This window comes from Protopterus annectens, chromosome 5.part0, assembly GCF_019279795.1.
Source record: "Protopterus annectens isolate FY-2018-M chromosome 5.part0, PAN1.0, whole genome shotgun sequence".
Classification (NCBI taxonomy): Eukaryota; Metazoa; Chordata; order Ceratodontiformes; family Protopteridae; genus Protopterus; species Protopterus annectens.
Genome location: NC_056735.1, coordinates 1,689,698,293 through 1,689,721,885, shown reverse-complemented (window position 1 = coordinate 1,689,721,885; position 23,593 = coordinate 1,689,698,293). Strand labels below are relative to the sequence as shown.

At 37.6% G+C, this 23,593-nt stretch overlaps 1 protein-coding gene across 1 annotated transcript in view; it reads right to left on the bottom strand.

The window, feature by feature from the left end:
- GDAP2 (ganglioside induced differentiation associated protein 2) overlaps positions 1–23,593 on the bottom strand; it is an 835,060-nt gene that overhangs the window by 620,437 nt on the left and 191,030 nt on the right. The window contains exons 2-3 of the mRNA XM_044071479.1: positions 13,317–13,553; positions 12,752–12,891 (exon numbers count right to left, since the gene is read on the bottom strand). Of these exons, the coding sequence (XP_043927414.1) occupies positions 12,752–12,891; positions 13,317–13,495 (319 nt within the window). The 5' untranslated portion in view covers positions 13,496–13,553. The remainder of the gene's footprint in view (positions 1–12,751; positions 12,892–13,316; positions 13,554–23,593) is intronic.

Here is a 23,593-nt window from a genome sequence, read left to right as displayed (position 1 = left end):
CCTGTTGGGACCCTTTGGATGGCCCTTTTTTGAAGGAGGTTGCGGACATCTACTAGAGCCAACTCCCTTTGGTGGGGTGGAACATCTGGGAGTGACTTCTGAGGTGGGGGGAGAAATCGAACGGGATGACGTAACCCCTGGATACAATGTTGAGCACCCACCAGTCTGTGGTGATGGTCACCCAGTCCAGTTGGTGCAAGGATATCCAACCCCTGACTGCCTCCAAGGTAAGACAGTCGGGCAGCACTTCAGGGGTGCTGGTGAGGCTTTTCCAAGTAAGGCTCCCAGAAGCCTTGATTTTGCAGACCACTCCCCTCTGCCTCTAGGGTGGCACCTGTTGTCGAATCCCCTCCCTCAGCCAAAAGAGGAGGATTCCTGTGGAGCATCCTGGAAGGAAGAATGCATCTTGCAGGACCACAGCTTCTTACTGCCCCTCTGAGTCTTAGAAAAGGACCATTGGGGAGCAATAAACTTGATCCCAACAGCTGACAATGTCTTGCCTTCCTGCTCACTGCGAGTCAAAGTCTCCTTAACTGAGGGACCAAAGAGGGTGAGACCCATCAAAAGGGGTATTAGTGAAGGCTGACTTCAAGTTATCTGCAATTCCGCATAGGCAGAGTCAGGCGTGGCACCTGATGGCAATGCCTGTACCTACCACTCAAAAGGTGACCTCGACTGAGTTATAATAATTCCAGTGACAGGGAATTATAACTGTAATACAAAAGGAGCTGTCTATGTGGCCTTGTGCCAGTCATGCTGTGCACATTATATAGGAAAAACAGAAAAGAAGTTAAAAAAGCGACACATTTATGCAATTAGGAGACAAGATAAAACAAATGCCTTATTTAGACATAGCATAAATTGTAAGGATTTTAAAAAAATTCCTCTTTTGTGTATTGGAAAAGGCAGGTAGACAGGAGTGGGGGGGGGGGGGTAATTGGCCCTGTTTTTTTGGAATACAGGGAAACACACTGGCAGGTGTTTGTTTTTCCTGGTATTAATGACAGGATTTCTCTAAGGAGCTTGCTTCATTTAAAGGCAGATGAGATTAGATGAAAATGGTTTAAGTGGTTGAACATAGAAGCAATTAAGTTAGTATAAAATATATATATATATATATATATATATATATATATATATATATATATATATATATATATATATATATATATACATATTTTAACAGATAAAATGTTTATTATATATGTGTTTTTATAGGAGAATTATTTATGTATTATGCATAGCAATATATTTTTAAAGAACTTATTAATGTGTTTTTAACTTGAGAGCACATTTAACTAATTAATTCATTTAAGTTAATTGATTGTGATTAAGCAATTGAATTGTATATAAAAAGGGGGGGGGTGTTAGATTTTGTATCGGATGAAGTTCCGTTTGTACTGAGTATGAATAAAGGGAACGAAAGCGCTCATAACCTTACTCTGCCTGGTGTCTGGTTCTTTTCAAGGAGAAGGTATCCTGTGACTTTTTTTTGTTGGATTATTTGCTTCATGTGTTTTACTAACCCGATAAAAACAGAAAAGGACATTTCATAGTTGTAGAACATTTTGAGATGGTTTCAAATCTTTTCAGGATACAAAATTAATGAAGCTAAAACAAAGGTAAGATCTGTAAATTATGTACCCACACACAACTCAAACTGGTTCAGCAATATCGATATTTATGGGGACTTGATAAAATAAAGTACTTGGGAGTATGGATTAGAAATGATTCTGATGTGGCAGCTAAGGATATGTGGGAAGAGACTAAAGAAAAGAGAATACAAAACCTGAGAAACTGGAAGCGCTCTATTATGGATATGGATATCAAGATACAAGCAGTTAAAATGATTTTAGTCTCTTTAATCTTATACACAGGTCACGCATATTTTATCAACCAGAGGAGAAGTTGTGGATAGCAATTAATAAAGAGCTGAAGGATTTTATCTGGGAGGGGAAAACAAGAGTCAAGTGGGATAAGCCAATTCTTCCAATAGAACAATGTGGTCTGGGATTACCTGATTTCAAGGGGTATTTCAGAGTTACACAGTTAAGACTCCTATACATAGCACAAGCAGAAACCAATAATTCAAAGCTGAAAGTGAGGATGATGAAATGGGAGGAAGCTCAACAAGTAGAGAATGGGATTTTGGATGCAGATCTTTAAGGAGAATAATAACCATGCAGAGCATTATATTATATTCATAAAGTAGCAAAAAGTATTCTAAGAACTAAGCCAACACAGGAGTGACAATAAGCAAGAAGGAGCTGGAATTTATTGGAGAAAAATGCCAAAATAACCAAGGTACAGGGAGCAAATAATTAGAGAGGGAAAGGTAACAGAATGGGAAGAGGTCAAGAATTTATTTGGACTGCAGGCTAAAGACAGTCTTCTCCATCAAGTACTGATATCAGAGTATACACAAAGAAAAAGAAATAGAGGGATCCTAAGTGAAAAACCAGCACTGGTAGAGAGTTTTCAGTAGGATCTGAAAAAGAAGCTGCTGTTAAAAAAAGGAATAATTAGTAGAGCATATAAAATATTGCATGATAACTATAAGAATCCATCAGAGGAGGTTAGAAAGGACTGGGAAGAGACTGGACAAGCAATTCACAAAACAATGGGGGATATATGCATGTCTCCCATATATCCAATAAAGTCTAGACGATTTAGGATATTTGCTTGGAAGTGTTTACATAGGTAATTTTTATACCCCAAATAGACTCCAAAGAATTCTTCCTCAGGTAGACAGCAAACGTTGGATGTGTGATGGAGAAGAAAGCAGTAATTGGGAACACATTTTCTGGGAGTGTACTGAATTGGCAGACTAAGAATTCCTTGCAGACTACTCTATCAGAAATACTGGCTGAGCGAGGGGTGTGGTCAAGATGGTGAGAAGCTAACAGCACGGTTTTTAGCTCTGCTTCATTTTAACATCTGACAGGAGTTTTACTAAACTAAAATAGAACATTTCAAAACTTGATGGATTTATAGTTGAAAATCTGCTGAAAGATTTACTACAAAAAAGGACAACTCTGAAATACTCAAATGCTTTTTCCCATCAAGAAAACTAGAAAGAACTAATTGTCTCAGAATGAGCCACTCTTAGCCCAGTGTACAGGACATTATATAGGCTATACTAAGTAACATTAGTGAGGTATCTGTAAAGATAGATTTAAATTTTGCTTTCTAATTTAAGAGGAATGTAAAAATAATTTGAAGTGCTGAGTGAATCTCTTAAATAACAATCACAGATTTCGAGTATAGAAGAGACTATGTCTGATTTTGATGGAAGATTAGTTGAAAATGAGAATAACACTGAATTTCTTCTGAAACAAAACACTTATTTTGGGATAAAACAGAAGACTTAGAGAACAGACCTAGAAAAACAACATCAGGATTTACCGGCTTCCTGAAAAAGAAAATGGAGAAAAGTATGATTCAATTCCTTAATACCCATCTGCCTAAAAATTTAAACTTGCCTGAAGCTTTTTCCTTTGGCATTAAAACAGCAAATAGATCACTTTCCAACTCATCTTTAAAAACAAAAACACCTTCGTCAAGGTCAGTGATTGTAAGATTTTTCTCAAGTCAAGATAAGGATTTAGTTTTAAAAGCTGCATGGACTAATTATTCAGTTAAAATTAAAGGAAACATTATAAGATTCGACAATAACTATTTTACATTAGTGCTGTCCAAGAGAAAATCAGGTATGCCACTTGTTAAAAGCTTAAAGAACAACAACATTAAAGCACAAATCTTGTTTACAGCAAAATTAAGGATTTACCTTCCAGAAGGAAAGAAGATTTTTAACACCTTGGAAGATGCAATGGACTTTATACTGATACAAGTTCCTTGAAAACACACAAGAAATGGACTAGAATCTATCAACTTATTTGAGAAGAGAAATGCAACAAGAGCTGGTTGGTTAATAAAAAAGACAAAAACAGTAAAAAACTGAAGGGCAAATGAAAACAAATGTATTCATGGTTAAGAACTCTTATTAATTTGAATAAGCATCTGAATACTTATGAACATGTGCTGCACATGACTCTTTACAAAGTAAATTGTTTATTTACTTCTTTTCCTACTTCAAATGGTTACTAGTTCCCTTTCTAAAATGTTAGTTTGATTCTTTTAGCTATTTATGAAATTAAAACTAATTGTTTTCACTTTGAGTTTAAAAGGTTACACTATTCATCTTATTAAAATAATAAGTAATATACTATTAAATATAATACACGATGCAACAAATGACGTGAACGAGGCATGTTCATTTATATTATAGGTTCTTAAAATGGTCCAGCAGTGTGCTACTGATAGTATCCTTGATATCCAATATCACCCAGGAAAGACATGCTATGTTATAAGCAAAGTGTAAAGAATATATTTCTGCATATATAAAAGTTAATATTGGAATGATATCAACTAATTACAGTATGGTTAACATCCTTTAAAATAGTTCTTGTTTTTTTTTTAGTAGTTTGGAAGGATTTGGGGGATTGATGTATAAAATAAAGGTGGCTTGGATTCACATCTGGGTGTTTTTGTATGAACTGTAGCTGATACTGTTCATTTGCAATCGCTTGCCATGAGGACTAGTTTGAAGCAGCTTAATTAGAATCATAGGCACTTTTGTGATGCTGCGAGATTTCTAAAATTTTAAGAATTGTCCAAGTTACTACTTCCTTTCTAAGACTAAATAATCTTAACATTATGAATCATATGCTAAGATGTCAATGAATACAAGTTAGGTAATAAGCAAAAGACAGTGAACTGCATTCTAAACTACTGTCATTTTAAATAGTTCTGACTGCCTGCAGTATACCAAAAGGATACAGTTTATATACTAGCCTATAAAATAACAATTCTGACCAAAAAAATTAGGATTGTGTTTCTCTGTTATTGTCTTTTTAAACAACAAAACTTGATCTCAGAACAATTTATTATGGAAAACTTGAATCTTAAAAGGGAAAAATGTTCATATGTTTGTTCAGATACTATTAGACATAATATTTAAGGAAAAAATAGGACTGATTCTAACAGCAGTACTAGATTAGAGTATCAAATATATCTGGGTAAAAATACATGCTCTATTATATGACACTACACTAGGATTATAGTTAAAAAAAAAAAAACTAGGAATATAGTAATAGCACAAGACATATTATACAAACAGAATTAGAAAGAGATTGGAATAAATAAATGTGTACATAATTAAAGAATATAAATATGTCTACAATGGTAGGAGGATGTCGTACTGGTTAAGTGTTCACCTTATAGGCACAAGATGCACGGTTTAATTCTCACATGGGGTAACTGGCTGAGCTTGGAATGGCCCACAAGGATAGTTAGCCTGTTAGTAATTTATGAACCTATGAACAACTTTACACATAGTAAACAAAACAAAAATATAAAATCATCTGATATATAAATTATTATAATAAATATGAAAATAACAACTGTCTTCTTCCCTATTGTAGACCGGGGAGTTAATGTGAGGCACGCAATAAAGATTCTGAACACCCATTTAACTTTTCTTATTCATAACTCACCGACAGGTCTTTTAAAATAAAGCATACTAAAAATATGAGATATATTAATATGAATCACAAGCAGGAGTCTAATGGAGAGTTTGAGAGGTAGTTTGTTCATTTTTTTTTTCAACAAACTAGGAATACGTTATTCCATGGCAGAATGTTTTATTAGGTATTTGTTTTTGTTTCAAAGGTTTTGTCCATAGCTGAACATTTCATATTGTTTATTTGTATATATATATATATATATATATATACATATATATATATATATATATATATATATATATATATATATATATATATATATATATATATATATATATATATATATATATATATATATATATATATATATATATATATATATATATATATATACATATATATATATATATATATATACATATATATATATATATATATATACATATAAAAGCTCCATACACAAATATGTTTTCAATATACTTGCGTTTTTTTTTTCTCTTATATAAATGTCTGATTTTAAATGCATATCTATTAATATTAATGGACTGAATAATCTAGTAAGCAGGGGGAATCTGTTCAAATACTTGCAATTACATAAAGCTCAAACAGTATTCCTAAAGTGAACACATTTACTTAATAAAGATGTAAACTTTCACTAAAGAAATATTTGGTTTCAGCAGTTTCTGGCTTTGGAGCTAAAAGAAGAGGAACCCTCATTTTATAGAAGAACTCACCAGTAATGCCTAAAGTAAAAGCTACCTATGTTGATAAAAATGGCATGTTAACCATTGTTATAATTGAGTGAAACAGAAAACTATATTCATTGATGAACTCTTATTGGATTCCAAGGGTTAGAGCTAAAGATGCAAAAAATTACTTGGATATTATATAGCCTATTACATGAAAGGTGAACCCATAACGGCTGATTTTAATTTATTTTATCAGAACAAGATTCCACTGGAGATAAAAAGCTGAGAATCACACCTTTAGCCAAACATTTAATGAGTTTTGTACACCTTATGAATTTAAAGGACATAGAAAGCCACGGTGGTGCAGCGGTAGCATTGCTGCCTCACAGCAAGAGGTTCTCCCGTTCGATTCTCGGCTGGATTCTTGTGGAGTCTACATGTCCTCCAAGCGGTCGAGTGGCATTCGAAAGACATGCGTAGAATGGGCGTGCCTTCCTTGAAGGTTGGGCGTCGAGCTGGCACCTCGGCACCCATAAGAAATCTACTGCCAATCATTAGCGGACCGGAGTTCTGCTGTGGCGACCCCTAACCGGGAAAAGCTGAAAGAAAACAACATACGTGCCAAGGATAAATCTCCCTTTAATATATCCATTATTCACAAAATATTGATGACAGATAGAGACAAAAACTTTGTCACATATCAAAGAAGTTTCAATAGTTTTGCGTCTATTATCTGACCATAATGCAATAATCTTTATTATTTTAAAAATTGACAATTAATACATCACAGGAGATTACCAGATAACAGTATTAAAATAAAAGTATTCAAGGACTGGTATTTTAAAGAGATCAAAACTTTCTTAAAAATAAACATGAATGGTGAAGTAACTGACATTGTCCTGTGGGATTCAGTAAAGGCTTATTTAAATGGAAGAGTTACATGCTGGTATATTACTAAGACAAGAGAATGGGACAAAGAATTGAATACACGACAGGCCAAAAGAGACACAGTAAAGTTAAATCTTAAACCAAATGACATTAGTCAGTTTGAACATAAAACTTAAATACAAAATATGTTGAAATTCTAATCAAAGTTTCAATAAACCTAGAAAAACTTAAGCTTCAGGCATATTCAGTTAACCCTTTAAGCCTGCATAAACTTGGTCTTAGATCAAAGAAAAATAATTTCTTTGACATGATTTAGTTTATTCAAACACATACAATTAAAAAAAGAGAATGAACATATATTAAAGGTATTCTTGAGGGCTTTATAAAATATTTCATGAAAATATAAATAATACAAATAACCTAGATAATGATGGGGGGTTTTATGTCAGATGATTGAGTTTTCAGAAACTCGAAATTCATAATGGTGAGACTATATGAAAGATTTTCCAAAAACTTGGGGGCACGCGCACACACACACACACACACACACACACACACACACACACACACACACATATCCCCCACAAAAATCTACCTTTTATGTTTTGCAGGGGGGAGGAAGGTCCCGTGTAGCCTCAATGTGGGGGGCTGAGACCCCCACACCCCCTGAAAATGAAATATACCAACTCTGAGATCAGACTACAGTAAGGAAAATGGAAAGTTTCCCAATCCACACTGTACAGCAATCCCCATTCAAAAGTTCTGCATTTTCAAAAACTCAATCATGTAATTTCAAGTTTATGAAAACTTGATTAAATGATATGGACCCATAATGATGATATAGCTGAAGCTTTTCGAAGGGAAAATATAAATAATAAATTAACAAGAGAATAAATAACAATGATAAGACCATTCACTAGCAGAAATAAAAGATCAAACAAAGTAAAAAAATAAGACGTCGGCTTAGATGGTCTTCTATCAGAACTATATAAAACACTACTGGATGATGCAGTTAAAATATTACACAAGGTCCATAGAGAAATATAAACAACTGCTGGAGTCCCCAATCATGAAAATATCCCCTTATATCCCCCTATCTTAAAACAAGACAGGGATCCTTTAAAGTGTTCATCATACAGACCCATTTCACATTTAAATGTGAACTTTAAGTTCTTCATGTACATTTTAGCTAACAGAATTAATCTACTTATACCTAAATTAACAATGATCAAACTGGGTGTATTTTAAACAGTCCAGTACAGGATAATATAATAAGAATACATAATAGACTACGCAAATAAAAATTAAAAAGAAGTTTCCATCATTAGTCTTAATTTTGACTCAGTTAAATGGCTGTACCTGTTTAAAACAGTGTATAATTTCTCACCCGGTAATTGCATTAATTTCTAAGTTATACAACAGCTCTTGTGCTTATGTTAAAATAAGTTATTTTCTTTCTAATTCCTTTAATTTACAAAAAGGCACAACACAAGGCTGTTCATTATCACCTTTACTTTTTGCATTAGCTATAGAACCCTTTGTTAATAGTAATGGATCCAATAAGAACACTAATGGTATCAAATTAAAAGAAGATTATGAACTAAAGATTCTTGCCGATATTTTACTAACAATAGGAAATATAGAAAAATGTTTAGCACTTATAATTAGCCCCATAAGTCAGTTTGAAGAAATATCAAACTTAAGATTAAATCATAATAAAACAAGTACATTATTAATTAATAAACAATTTGAATATTTTTGTATGATTTTTTTTAAACTTCAATTGGAATAGCAATCAAATACCATTATATCCAATAATACAGAAATGATACACACTTTCAACAGGTTGTTGATAAAATGTTAAGATTAGTCACAAATTGGAACAAATTCTTCTTTACCATGGAAGAATGATTAATGCTTATTAAGATGGTAAGTCTCCTTAAAATACTGTTTGTCTTAGAATCTTTAGTATAATCTCCACCACAAAAAAATGATCAAGATAATAAAATAATATTCTACTTAATTTTTTGGCATCCTAATAAACTAAGAGTTTCTTCTAATCGGCACAGAAAAGGTTTGGATAATGGTAGAATAGGTGTCCCTGATATTCAATTGTATGCTTCTTCAACAATTGTAAAAGTTATAATGCTGTGGATACATTCATCTTACAATTCAAAATAGAAACAAATACATCAAGAAATACTAGTAAATATATCACAACCAGTCATAAACAAATAGTACCTAATAGTTTTGTCTGGGTATTAAAAGATTTCTGCGTAATTGGTATTACACCCTCTTCTCAAATTCCCTATTTAAATAACATTATTTCCTCTTTCCAAAAGTTCACATATTTTAACCATTGTACTAAAGACTTAATATTTTCTCCATTTCCAACTGCATATTAGAAACTCATATCAGCAGCAAAATGCTAGTATTGAAACAACAAAGTAATTGAATTTGCTGGCATCTATTCTTAAATTGCATGGATGTACATACTGTTGAAAATTTAAGGTCCAAGTACAATAAAGACTCTGAGACTTGGTTAATTTTACAAATATTTAGAGACTCTGAACACAGAGGTAAATAAGGTATTTAACCTAGATAAGAAATAATTCCCCAAACTGTTGGGATTCTTAATAAATATCAATAATAATGCAATGAAAAAAAGCATTTGTCACAAATGTATCATATTCTCACGTCACTTCACATATTTAGACAATTTCTATTGGAACTACTACTCAAAAATTAATAATGAAGACTTCTCTGAAGAATACAATAAATTAATATTAAAATTTAGAGATAAAATCACATCTTCATTACATTGGAAGACTTTCCCTTGGAAATTTTTACACAGAGCTTTTGTCGCTCCTAACATTACAATTATGTATAAATCAAACAGCATTAAATGCTGGAGATCTGATTCTGAAATAATAGATGATTGGATGCATGTTGTATTGTATATGAATGTCAAGTCATCTCCCCTTTTTGGAAATAAATTAATCAAGCTCAATGGTCAGATAGATATAATATTTTTAAATCTTTAGTTTTATTTAATACTCCAATTCCTGTGAATTCCAAAAACCCAAGTGTCTCTTCTTTGCTCTATTCTTGCTATAGGCAGAAAAGTAATTTTTAAAAATTGGAAAAGTAAAGTTACCTCTCTCGTGTTGATTTTTTTAGTACGGCAAAAATTGTTTGCAGTAATGAATTGCATACTATAAAGATGAGAACTTCTAATATTACACATTCATATAAATCTTGGCTTAAACTTAAAGATTTGCTTGAAAAATATTAATTGTTAATGTATAACTTTGATGTACTGATCAGCTGCAGACCTATGAAACAGTTATTTGTTTTATAATTGATTTGTTTAATTAAAAAAAAAAAACTGGGTGAGCAAACTGGTACGACTAAGAAAATTATGTTTCTGGGATATGATACAGAACTGTATTTGCCTAGACATAATAAGGTCTTACTGAGCAGGAAAAGGAAATCAAAGTCTAAACCAACTGTACTAGAAGTAGTGAATATAGTAACAGAGATAAAACAGCTGGCAATGAGATCTTTAGAAAAGGGTAGGAGCAAATTACATACAAAAATGGAAATTGTGGAAACAATACATGCAGATGAAGAATGAGGTTTAAAGGAATTCAGGATTTGAATGAGCTACGTAATGTTTGACTGACAGTGACTGGATAGATTTTAAGTGATATATAATGTTTGCAACTAAATTATGTCAATATGGTTTGTTTTCATTTATATAAATGTATGATTGTTTATGTCATAAAAGATAATTTAATAAAGATGTTTCCTGTTTGATAAAAAAAATTTTAAATTATCCATACCTAAGCACAATGGAGGTGCCATTTTTACCACATACTTAAATTTACTAATTTAAACAAGTCAAGCAGCTTGTTTAGAACTTTTGTATGGAATAATGATGACTCTACATGGAAACCTATGAGGCCTAAATTCATTAACACATACCAAAGCAACTCCTTGACCATTCCGTTTTAAAGGGGAAAAAAATTAAAAACACTAAAAAAAAATCATAATCCATTCTTTGAATATGACTTTAGTATACCAGAAGCTAATAAAATCAATATGGATGCTATCCATATTGTTGCAATAAATTATTTCAACATTGCACAGCTTATAAACAAAGGGATTGTGTCTAGATCTAGGGATGTCATTGTCCCTTTACTTAGCCCTCATTAGGCCAGTCACTGAATAGAATAATACCCCCTTTAATGACTGGAATGCCCACAGAGACACCTTACTAACAGGATACAAGGCCTAAACAACATGTCTTACATGGACGGACTCAAAACTGTGTCACTATACTCGGTATCTTACAGACTGCTAAGAAGTTACTCTGTGTCTGGCATACAAGGTATCCTCTGACCCAATACTGTAAGATTTACTACACACGAGCAAGTCAAATGGCATCATAAATATTCTGATTAGGGATCTACACCTCTTATGCAACATCAACGGAATGGTTTAGAAAGACGGGTATATCTAGCAGAGGATAACACTGCTCCGCTGCTCCAAACAGACTATCCCCATATAACAAAATTTATCCCTGTCCATAATTCAAGTGCAATTTGGTCCTGTGGATGGGAAACAGAAAATTTACCCCAGGACTGCCCCCTGCACTAACAGCAAACAGAGGCAGCTCCTAAATGCTTTATCGGATGCATGGATCCCCTCAAATTACCTATGATATTATCCCAGTTATTCTCATTAGGGTTAATATATTATACTATGTTTCAATCTACTGATCAAAATCCGAATATTCTATTAGCAACTAAAATGACCAATTAATCACAATTTCCATTTTTCTTTAAAAATTTAACTGACCGCAATTTACAAATAGACATAGGGCTACCAAAAGGTTATTCACCAATGGTTAAAAGTTCACATTTTGTTATGACAATATTAAAGAATCTAAGGTAATTTATTTATTTTTTTTTAACATTTACAATTTGCATTATCGACTAAAAGCTAAATCACATTCTTGGAGATTAACAATAAAATAGACACCTACTATCTACTAGTAAACCAACAGTTTTATATGAACATTGGGTAATGATTTATTGAGTCCTTCATTTCTACTAACATAGTTTATATTTTCCCTGTAAACTTTATAGAACAAGTTCATATGTCTGGTATAACTTTATTTCTGTTAACTGCTTATATCCTTGTATTTCCATTTTTGTGCAGGTTACTTAATACCTATATTTCTTCAATAAAAAAAAAACTAAGAAAAAGTACACAACCCACAAAATAGATAATCACCCTGTACATACTCTTCTAAAATCGAACCTTAAGAACCAGAACTGGATTTCTGTGTCTAGACTTCTGCATACCTACTTACACAGTTATGACTCTATGAAGACCAGTCTGATTACTGTGAAAGTTGCTTACCCATCTGCACTGAAAAGGGCACAACAGTTAAGTAATTACAGCCAGCAGCAGTGCATTACTCTGAAAATATACTGGACTCATGTGAGACACTTAACATTTGTCCCCTTGCTCTTCTGAGGGCAGCAAAGTCATAATGTTGACAGTACAGAACTGATATTAACCCAAAGTGTTGAAAAAGCATTCTTAAACTTGTGGGAAAGAATCTCTAGCTTACAGTACCTTTTAATTTTAGAAGTTCCTCTCTGAGTTCAGGTCCAGCATACTTAAAGATGCTGTCAGCTACAGGATTCTTATCCGTGAGAGTTTCATTGCTGGTGTTCACGATGGCTGTACAATTCAAAAGTGCTACATTTCCGTTCCTAAAAACATGAACAAATCTATAAAATCAACACCTTCTACTTAAAATCATTTAACTGACAGCTGAAAAAAACAGCACATTAAACCTGATTATGCAATCATCTTAATTAAATGTCTGCCAAGAAAAAAATTTAAACCTATTATAATATTTAATAATTCAGACAACTAACAAAGAATGAGGACAGATTTTGCTATGGCTTGAGTGGTAGCAATAAAATAAAAAAGCCGCATACAATTTCAAAGCTGTATATACAATGCTTCTATTTTCTTGTGTTATCAAATCTGTATACAATCCAACAAGTTACTCAGATCTCTTTCAGAAATGACATGGAAAGTTTAAATTGTTGTACAACATTTTCTGCTTGAATTCCTATATCCTTAGTTTCTAAACTGGAAACTACAGCTAAACAAACTTGGCAATACATACCAAAGTATAATTTTCCTGTTAATATCTTCTCTATAAGGGAAAGGTGAGCTGCTTTTTTGGTTTTGAAGAAATTTTCCATTGGTTATGATGGAGTCTCGCTCATCTTCATGCTGCGATGAATTCCAGGATGACAGACTTTGGATATCCACAAACTGAGAAGGTGCTCCCAGAGGATCCATGGGAGTGAAGTGTTAGCAGTGTCGAACTCCGATTCTCACCATGTAGTGCAGTACAACTCTACAAAGGAGAACACCATCAAAGTACAACTCAATGCACAGTATTAAACCAACTATGCTTTATTTATATACCAGTCTACCCTACTTCTATTTACTTTTTTAATTACATGGAAAAAGGGTTACTTCTTTCAACACCACAGAAAATAGCTCATGCATTTGCAGACAACTTTGGGTACTTTACTCAGTTCCTCAAAACTATGTTCTAATTCGCTGTGAAATGAAACCGAAACCTATTCAGGGTTATAACTGACTTTAATTCACAGAATATTCTTTCCTCATGATAACCGTGTGTCTGAAAGAAATTTCTGGCTACAGAAAGAGATGCAATAAAATTCTTGTTAAGATTTCATTCCCACTGCTACCTGCAACCTTTCTGAGCAACAACTAGAATACATTTGCTTGCATAACACAATGCCAAAGGGATAGGTGAAGAACAACACCTGGGGCAGATTTAAAAGGACTGGCAGGGAAGAACAACACCTGGGGCAGATTTAAAAGGACTGGCAGGGAAGAACAACACCTGGGGCAGATTTAAAAGGACTGGCAGGGAAGATGAAAAACGATGCAATACTCCTCCTGAATTACATTTGTGGAAGGGATGCCTCTTTTTTTTCTTGGACTGTTTCTACCAATTCTTATAATTTTGCTTACTAGAACCTTGCTGACCATTTTTGTTTTGCTTCTTGAAAAATGAACCAGAGGTTCTAGCAGTCTTGGACAGATGAAACATCTGAGCATCCCAGTGAATCAACTTCCATTTTACTTCAAACTGTTTGAGAACCTGGGGAGCAGAAGGAGCAAACAAAACCTCCTTATTTAAAGTTATGAATTCATATTAAAAATCTTCAGGAAACTTTACGAGCCCATGCAAAATGCCTCATAACAGTGCAGAAGCTAGTGCTCTGGATACAGAGCTGACAGATAGTTTTCACAGAATATTTATAGTTACTTGAGAAACAGAAGCAATAACAGAATTCAGAGAAGACCTACCCTTCTGTAGATGGCACACAGGCATTAAAGCTCCTCATATTATCAAAATAAGCCAACAAGTGCTTTAACGTATCAGACTGGTCATTCGGAATTCTGAAGGCTAATGTGGCAGAATAATAAATTTGCTTCGGAAGCCTATCAAAGAATTTTTACAGTCAGTCTACCTTTTTAGGAGCTGCAGAATGAGTATCAGGTATACTGCAGGCAATATCAAAAACTTCCTCCAAGGATGGCAAAGGAGAAATAGGAATAGGTTGTGGCAAATACTCCAGTAACGAGCCACACTCCTTAATTTTTGAGGAAATATTACGAACTTCCCACTGCAACATACTGTTCATTCTGTTAACAGTTTCAGAAAAAGAAAATTCATCCAAAGGAGATTCAGAGTAAGAACTTTCCTCCGAATCAGAATTTGGGAAATGGGCAGAAAAAAAAACAAAAAAAAAACAGAAGATGCCTTATCCTCATCCCTTTCATATTCATCTCATTTGCTCACTCAACTGAGTACAGTGAGATCATTTGGGAAGTAATAGTCACCCCCTTGCTTCTTTGATTTCGGACACTACCACCAGTCCCATCTCATCAACCCTGTCTACTGTGTACAGAGTGAGCATTTGGGAAGGCCAACCCCCTTAGTTTCTTAATCTTGAAATATCTTCAGTTTCTTTCCTCTTCACTAATAAAAATTGTTTTTACACTTTATTCAGCTGCTCTTACTGGAACTGTGTTCTGCCTACTTTATTACCTTATTTTGCTTTGGTGTGTGCTCCTAAGTGTTCAAGTGCTGTTATTCTGCTGCACTTATTACTGTTTGTTAGTAGTCTGGTTACATTTATCTGCTATACTAAGCATCTTTGTTTCAGGTCAGTTATTTTCCATTTTTGGAAGGTTTTTGTGGTCTATACATTTGTGGACAAACCCTTATTCAAAACCCTCTCTCCATAAGGCCGCCAAGTATTCAGAACACTTTGAACAATTCCCATCAGTTTCTCCTGACAGCCTGGTAGACATGGGCATACTGAGACAGTGTAGGAACTGCCTCATGTTCACTGTCAGCCCTCTTCTCCTTTGTGCAAAGGGATGAGAAATGCGTCTACATCAGTAACCTAGAATCCATGCTCTCTCACAAACAGGCAGTACTCCTGACAATGTGGAGATTGCCAGCACCAACACCACACCACCCACATCACATAGCCAAGCACAACACACCCCTACCTATGCAGAGTTCCCCAATAAAAACTTACCTAAACAGAGAACTCCAAAACACACTCACAAACATTCCACACACAACACCAAACACATCACACACAGCAGGCAACACATCAGTGTCTCACAAACACAGCCCACATGGCATAACAATAAACCAACGTAGACCATAAGGCATAACAACAAACCAAGCACACTAGTCACAGACGAGTCAGTTGTGAGACACGTTGATGCCTCGCTCACCAGGCTCGACAAGAAGGTCACAGTTAGTTGTCTATCAGGCTCCAGAATCCTCCACATCACGCACTCACTCATTTAAATCTCTCCACAACAGGTACTAGTATGACTCTGTCATTGTCCATGCTGGTGCGAATGACTTGAGATGCACCTCCCTGGACTACATGAAGAGAGGCATAACTGAGCTCTCAAAGTGCATGTCCCAGGCAGGTATGACCCTAGCCCTAAGCAGCATCCTTCTTTTACCAACAATGACATCACAATACCAAGAAAAAACAATGGATTTCAACAATTGGCTTAACTTCTGGTGTCTTTCCAAGGGGATTCAGTATCTGTCTGCCTGGGATGTCAAGGTTGACAAGCCTAGCCACTGTGCCAGACATGACCTCCACCTGCCACACCTGGGATTCTGGATCCTGGCCAAGGCTCCTGCCTCCCCGTTATGCCTTTTTTAGGCTATGTCCCAAAGACAAATCTTCCAACATAAAAGATCTGTCAAAAAGCAAATTGAAGGTCATGCTACTTAACACTAGGAGCCATAATCTGAAAATGCACTCACTGGATGCTCTCCTCGCAATGGAAGATGCCACTGTATGTGTGGTCTTGGAAACGTGGCTCAGGGTTGCAGAGAGCACCCCTGCTTTACCAGGCTACACCTCATAGCACACATTCTGACCCCAAAATGAAGCTGGGAAGACCAAGTGTGGTGGAGTCTCCATCTTCATTAAGGAAAGGCACACCTCCAGACTGGTTTGCCAGCATGAAGCATTGGAATTACTTCAGATGCAATTGACAGTTGGCAAGACACCCATCCAAGTTATAGCCAGCTATAGACACCACCCTCCATGACACAGGACATCCACTCCTCATACTTGGACATACTTGATTCCAACAAGGTATTCCCCAACATCCTGATCCTTGGTGACTTCAACTACCCCACCATAGCCTGGGTGAACTATTCCTGCACTAATGCACTTACCCAACAATTTCTTGACTTCATCAGTTCTAATGCACTAGACCAGCTAGTCTCATCCCCCATAAGGGGAGATAACATTTTGGACATGGTTCTCACCACCATGGGTGACCACTGCACCACTCCCATAGTATGTTCTTCCCTGATGAGATCAGATGTTTGGTCCGTCTCAACTGAAGTTTCTATCCCACTCAACCCCCCAGCCGTAACCAGGCTAAAAAACTTCTCAAAAGCTAACTACAACCTCCTAAGGGACGGTATGAGTAGCTTCACACCACCATCCTGCTCAGAGAATGCAGGCAACTATGCTGAACAGTACGCTAGTGCAGTATACAAGCACCTGTACAACTGCATGGACTCAGCCATACCCAACAAAATCTGCTCCTCAAGGAAACACAACCCTGTCTGGTGGACATCCTCTATCAACAGGATTTGCAACAACAGGAAGAAACTGTTGTCCATTGGGACAAAGGAACAAATTCCAAATTGGAAAAAACTCCCTCCTCAGTCTCAACAAGCAAATTAGATTACTAGTGAAAACCTCCAAAATGAATTATGAATTAAAAGTAGCCTCTGAAACAAAGGGAAACCACAAAACCACCTTCAGTTACATCAGGAATCTCCATGGCAAAGCCCAGGTTTGTTCCGAATTAGTACTTAACGGTACCACTTACACTGATTCTGTTGACTTAGCCCACCTGCTAGCAGATAAGTCCGGTACAAACTTCACCGCCTATCCCCTCCAAAGGCCCATTCGACATCCCCAATACTTGTCCCGCACCTCCCATCTCCGTAGATCAAGTGTTGAAGGCCCTATCCAAGGAAAAGGACACAGCTTCCATGGGCCTGATAGTATCCCAGGATGTATTCTGCATCACCTTCAGCAAGAATTAGCTTCACCTTTGAGCACCCTATTCAACCACAGCCTAAGTAACGGCTTCATTCCAGTAGAGTGGAGAACTGCGATTGTCATCCCCTTGCACAGAGGTGGTGCCACTACTGACCCTGGAAACTACTGCTCCATTAGCTTGACAAATCTGATCTGTAAAGCCTTGGAGTGTATTATTATAGATCTCAAACAAGGACATAGGTAATCAAACACTTGACCCCACCCAGTTTGGATTCATCAAGGGCAGATCTTGCCTGTTGAACCTGGTTGACTTCTTTGAGACTGTCTCCAAGGCCCTGGATGAGGGAAAGTCTGTACATACAGCTTACCTTGACTTGGCAAAGGCCTCTGACACAATCCCCCACTCGGGCATTATCGAAAAGCTAACACAACTTGGCGTAAATCCCTACTTTATCAGGTGGGTGGCCAACTGGCTCACAGATAGGGCCCACAAGGTCAAAATAGGTGCCTCCATCTCCGACCGCAGACCTATCACTAGTGGTGTTCCCCAGAGATCTGTCCTGGGACCCTACTGTTTGGCATCTACTTCAGAGGTCCAGGCCAGGACAAAAGACTTGTGGCTAACCGGGTTTACGGATGACTAAGCTGGGTGCTGTCAGTGACTCCCCAAATTATGTTAACATACTGCAAGAGGGTCTCACAGCAACACATGACCAGTGCCAAAGTCATGGCCTTAAGTAAAATGCAAAAAAATGTATTATCACACCATTCATCAAAAACATGGCCCCTAATGATTACCACACCAACGGCAATCCTATAAGCACACAACCTGTGGTTAAAGACCAACCAGGGTATTCAGGTTGACACCAGTGTCACAAACACCGCCCATAAGGCACAACAATAAACTCACACAGCCCATAACAGTAAACCAAACAAACTAGTCATTGGCAAATCAATTGAGAGACACAGTGATGTCCCCCTTACCAGACTCGACAAGAAGACCATGGTCACTTGTCTGTCAGGTGCCAGAATCCGCCACATTAAGCACACACTTAACTCTCTCCGCAGCAGGTACAAGTATGCCACTGTCATTGTTCATGTTGGTGTGAATGACTTGAGACACATCTCCTTTGACTTTAAGAAGAGAGACATGATTGAGCTGTCAGAGTATGTGTCCCAGGCAGGTATGACCCTAGCCCTAAGCAGCATCCTACCTTCACCAAGACTGATACCAGAATGCCAACAAAAAATAATGGACTTCAACAACTGGCTTAGTTTCGGGCGTCATTCCAAAGGGATCCAGTATCTGTCAACCTGGGAATGCATTGTTGACAGCCCTCGATGCTTTGCCAGAGATTGTCACCCCTGGGATTCAGGCCTAGGCTTTTGCCTTCCCCATTGTGCCTTTTTTTAGGCAATGTCCCACAGACAAATCTTCCAACATAAAAGATCCGTCAAAAAGCAAATTGAAGGTCATGCTGCTTTAATGCTAGGAGCCTTAACCTGAAAATACACTCACTGGAGGCACTCCCATCACTGGAAGATGCTGACATCTGTGCAGTCACAGAACTTGGTTCAAGGTTTCAGGGAGCACTCCTGCCTTACCAGGCTATACCTCATTCCACACATTCCGACCCCAAAATAAGGTCAGGAAGACTAAGGGTGGTGGAGTTTCTATTTTCAATAAAGAGCAGCACACCTCCAGACTGGTTTGCCAGCATGATGCACCAGAACTTTTCCAGATGCAATTGACAATTGGCAAGATACCCATCCAAGTTACAGCCAAGTACAGACCCCCCCTCCATGACTCCAGACACCCACTCCTGCTACCTGGACCTACTTGTCTCCATCAAGGTACCCCCTAACGCCCTGATCCTTGGTGACATCAACTACCCCAACATAAACTGGGTGAACTATTCTTGCTCTAATGCACTCGCCCAATGATTCCTTGACTTCATACCAGCTTGACTCATCCCACACAAGGGGTGATAGCATTCTAGACTTGGTTCTCACCTACATGGGTGACCGCTGCACTACCCCCACAGTAAGCTCTTCCCTGGTGAGATCAGACAGTAAGCTCTTCCCTGGTGAGATCAGACCTTCGGGATGTCTCATCCGAATCTCATCTAACCCCCCCCCCCCCAGCCATAACTAGGCTAAAAAAACTTCTTTAAAAATGGACTACAACTTTCTAAGGGAGAGTATCAGTAGTTTCACACCACCGCCCCCCTCAGAGGATGCAGACAAATATGCCAAACAGTATGCTAGTGCAGTATACAACCACCTGTACAACTGCATTGACTCAGCCATACCCAACAGAACTAAAACCTGCGCCTCAAGGAAACACAAACCTATCTGGTGGACATCCTCTATTGACAAGCTTTACAACAAAATGAAGAAACTGTTGTCCAAGAGTAAAAAGGCACACATTCCTAATTGGAAAAACTCCTTCCTTAGCCTCAGCAAGCAAATTAGATTACTAGTGAAAACCTTCAAAGCCAATTATGAATCAAAACTAGCCTCTGAAACAAAGGCTAACCACAAAGCCTTTTTCAGTTATGTCAGAAACCTCCATGGCAAAGCCCAGGTATGTTCTGAATTGGTTTTTAATGCTACCACTTACACTGATCCTGTTGACTTAGCCAACCTGCTAGCAGATAGGTTCAGCACAAGCTTCAACCCCCGTCCTCCCAAAGGCCAATTCGACATCCCCAATACTTGCCACACACCTCACATCTCCCTAGATCAAGTGTTAAAGCCCCTATCCAAGGCAAAGAACACAGCTTCCATGGAACCTGACAGTATCCCAGGCTGTATTTGGCAACATCTCCAACAAGAACTAGCCTTGCCACTGAACACCCTATTCAACCATAGCCTAAGTACAGGCTTCATTCCAGAGTGGAGAATTGCCATCATCATCCCTTTGCACAAAGGTGGTGCCACTATTGACCCTGGATACTATCGCTCCATTAGCTTGACAAATCTGATCTGCAAGGCCATGGAGCGTACTATTATGGACCTCATAAACAAGGAAATAGGCAATGTCCAAGCACTTGACCCCACCCAGCTTGTATTCTTCAAGGGCAAATCTTGCCTGCTGAACCTGGCTGACTTTTTTGTGACTGTCACCAAGGCACTGGATGAGAGAAAGTCAGTACATACAGCTTCCCTTGAGTTGGCCAAAGCCTTTAACACAATCCCCCACTTGGGCATCATCGAAAAGCTAACACAACTTGGCATAAATCCCCGTCTCATCAGGTGGGTGGTTAACCGGATCACCGATATGACCCACAAGGTCAAAATAGGTGCCACCACTTCTGACAGCAGACCTGTCACTAGTGGTGTCCCCCAGGGATCTGTCCTGGGACCCCTATTGTTTGGCATCTACTTCTCAGAGGTCCAGGCAAAGACAAAAGGCCTGTGGCTGACCAAGTTTGTGGATGACTGTAAACTGGGTACTGCCACTGACTCTGCAGACTATGTTAACATACTTCAAGAGGGTTTCACAGCAACAAATGGCTGGTGCCAAAGTCATGGCTTTAAGTTAAACGCAAAAAAATGTACCATACCATTCGGCAAAAACACGGCCCCTACGGATTACCACATTAACCGCAACTCCCTAAGCACACAACCTGTGGAGAGAGACCTTGGTACACAGGTTGAGAAAAATCTCACACTTGAGCATCATGTAGCGGCAGTGGTCAGAAAAGTCTTTTAACTTGGTTCATCTCATAAGTAAAGGGATTACATCCAGAAAAAAGGAGGTTATTACCTCTCTGTACTCTTCCCCCATTAGGCCAGCAACGGAGTATAATGATCCATTTGGTATGTACTTCTCCAAACATCTGCACCAACTGGAAAGGCCACAGAAATACCTCACAAAGAGAATCCATGGCCTCCCAACACCTGTCCTATGCGGACAGGCTCAAATTACTATCACTCTACTCAGTATCATACAGATTGCTCAGAGGTGATCTGTGTCTCACCTACAAGGCAATATCGGACCCTGCCCTACTAGACATGCTCCATATCCACATGTCTAACTCCTTGTGCATTACCCGCTTAAAAGGCCCACATCTAATATGCGACAGACAGGTTTGTCTCCCAGACACTGCCCTGTCTCTGGAATGGACTTCCCATACATGTCAGAGTACCTCGCTGACCCTCTTCAAGTGCAATCTTAATGATTGGATGGGAAACCACAAATTTGTCCCAGGAGTGCCACCTGTCTCCCCCACTGACAGGGGCAACAGGTGTTGACTGAGTTTTGTTTTTTTTGGGATAATCTCTTGGCTAGGCTTGTAAGGATTCCAGGGCCATTAGCCTGGTAACATCCTATGATCTGTCTGACAGGGAATCCTCAGAAACTAAGGAAACTAACCATTCTTTTTCTTAAACAGAAATCCCACTCACATTCAAAAAGTTTTACAGCCTGCAATAAACCATTAACCAAAGTAATTAACTCCCCACTTCTTAACAGAAAAACTCTCAGAGGAAGATAAATGTTTAACTTTGTTTTCTAGGGACACCCCTTGAAGGAGACTGACTCAAGGATAGATCATCCTGGGGAAGAGATCTCCTAACCACCTACGCAGGGATGCACTCCCCACTAATTCTCCCAAGACTTAATTAAGTGGTTCTTCCATGCCCACTAAATGCATCTGAATAGCCGCAGAGAACATGGTTAACTCTTGGTCCAGGGCGTTCCAGAGTTGGAAGTGAATGGCCTGAGGAACCAGCAATGGCCACTACAGTCACCCACCAAGTGAGGTATCAGCTAAGCTCGCTGTGTTGGCAAGGGCTTCTTGCAGGTTTTTTCTTAGGCCCAGAAAATGGTACAACTGTGAGATAGTAAGATGTTCCATGGTTCTACTGATAATGAGATCTGATACTAGGTTAGAGCTGCTGGTAATACCCAATGAATAGGTACATCGTCAAAGGAGTGTTCACAAGCAGTACATACTTGCATTCCCAAAACATGAATACCCCGGTAATTGTACACAAGCACTTATTGAACAAGTCTACTTTTACTGAAAAAAAAAGTGACTCAATTCAGACCTAGCACTAAATGCTAAAAGCAGAAAGTAAACTATCTGACAGAAATCCATAGCTATAGGCTACTGCAGCTGTGATTTACGATAAATATTATTTCACAGGCCAAGACAGCAGGTGGGTCAGGAATGTCTTTAACAGTAATCATGATATACATAAGAAAGGGTGCTTTTTATTTTTATGCCTAATTATGAATATATACACCATTTTCCTATTTCTATTAATAGCTTGACCAAGACAGAGTTAACAGTACTTCGTGAACGACTGCAAAATACTGGAAACCTTCCCAAAGAGAGCTAGGGTCTTACTTCCAACATTTTTTGCAGTTACTTTTTTAACAGATAAATATGCACAAAGATTATATCTATACAAGTATGTCTGACATTGTCCAAAGAGCAGCACTATGGAACAGCATTTCACAGGACACCTCAGCACCCAGGTTTGGAATGTATGCTGATCCAAATGCAGTGGGCCAGTAAGACAATCGATATTTATGCCAAATTATGAATATATGGTAGTTATTATATTATCATACTGACAACACACCAATAAGAATTAGCCCAGTAGTCATGTACTTGAGGACCAACATAGGCAGTAACCAAGCCTTTGAAGATCAAGTGTCTACAGCAGTGAGGAAATCATTCTAAGCTGTGCAACTTATAAACAAAGGTATGGCATCCAAGTCCAAGGCGGTCATTGTTCCATTGTATTCAGCATTCATCAGACCTATCAC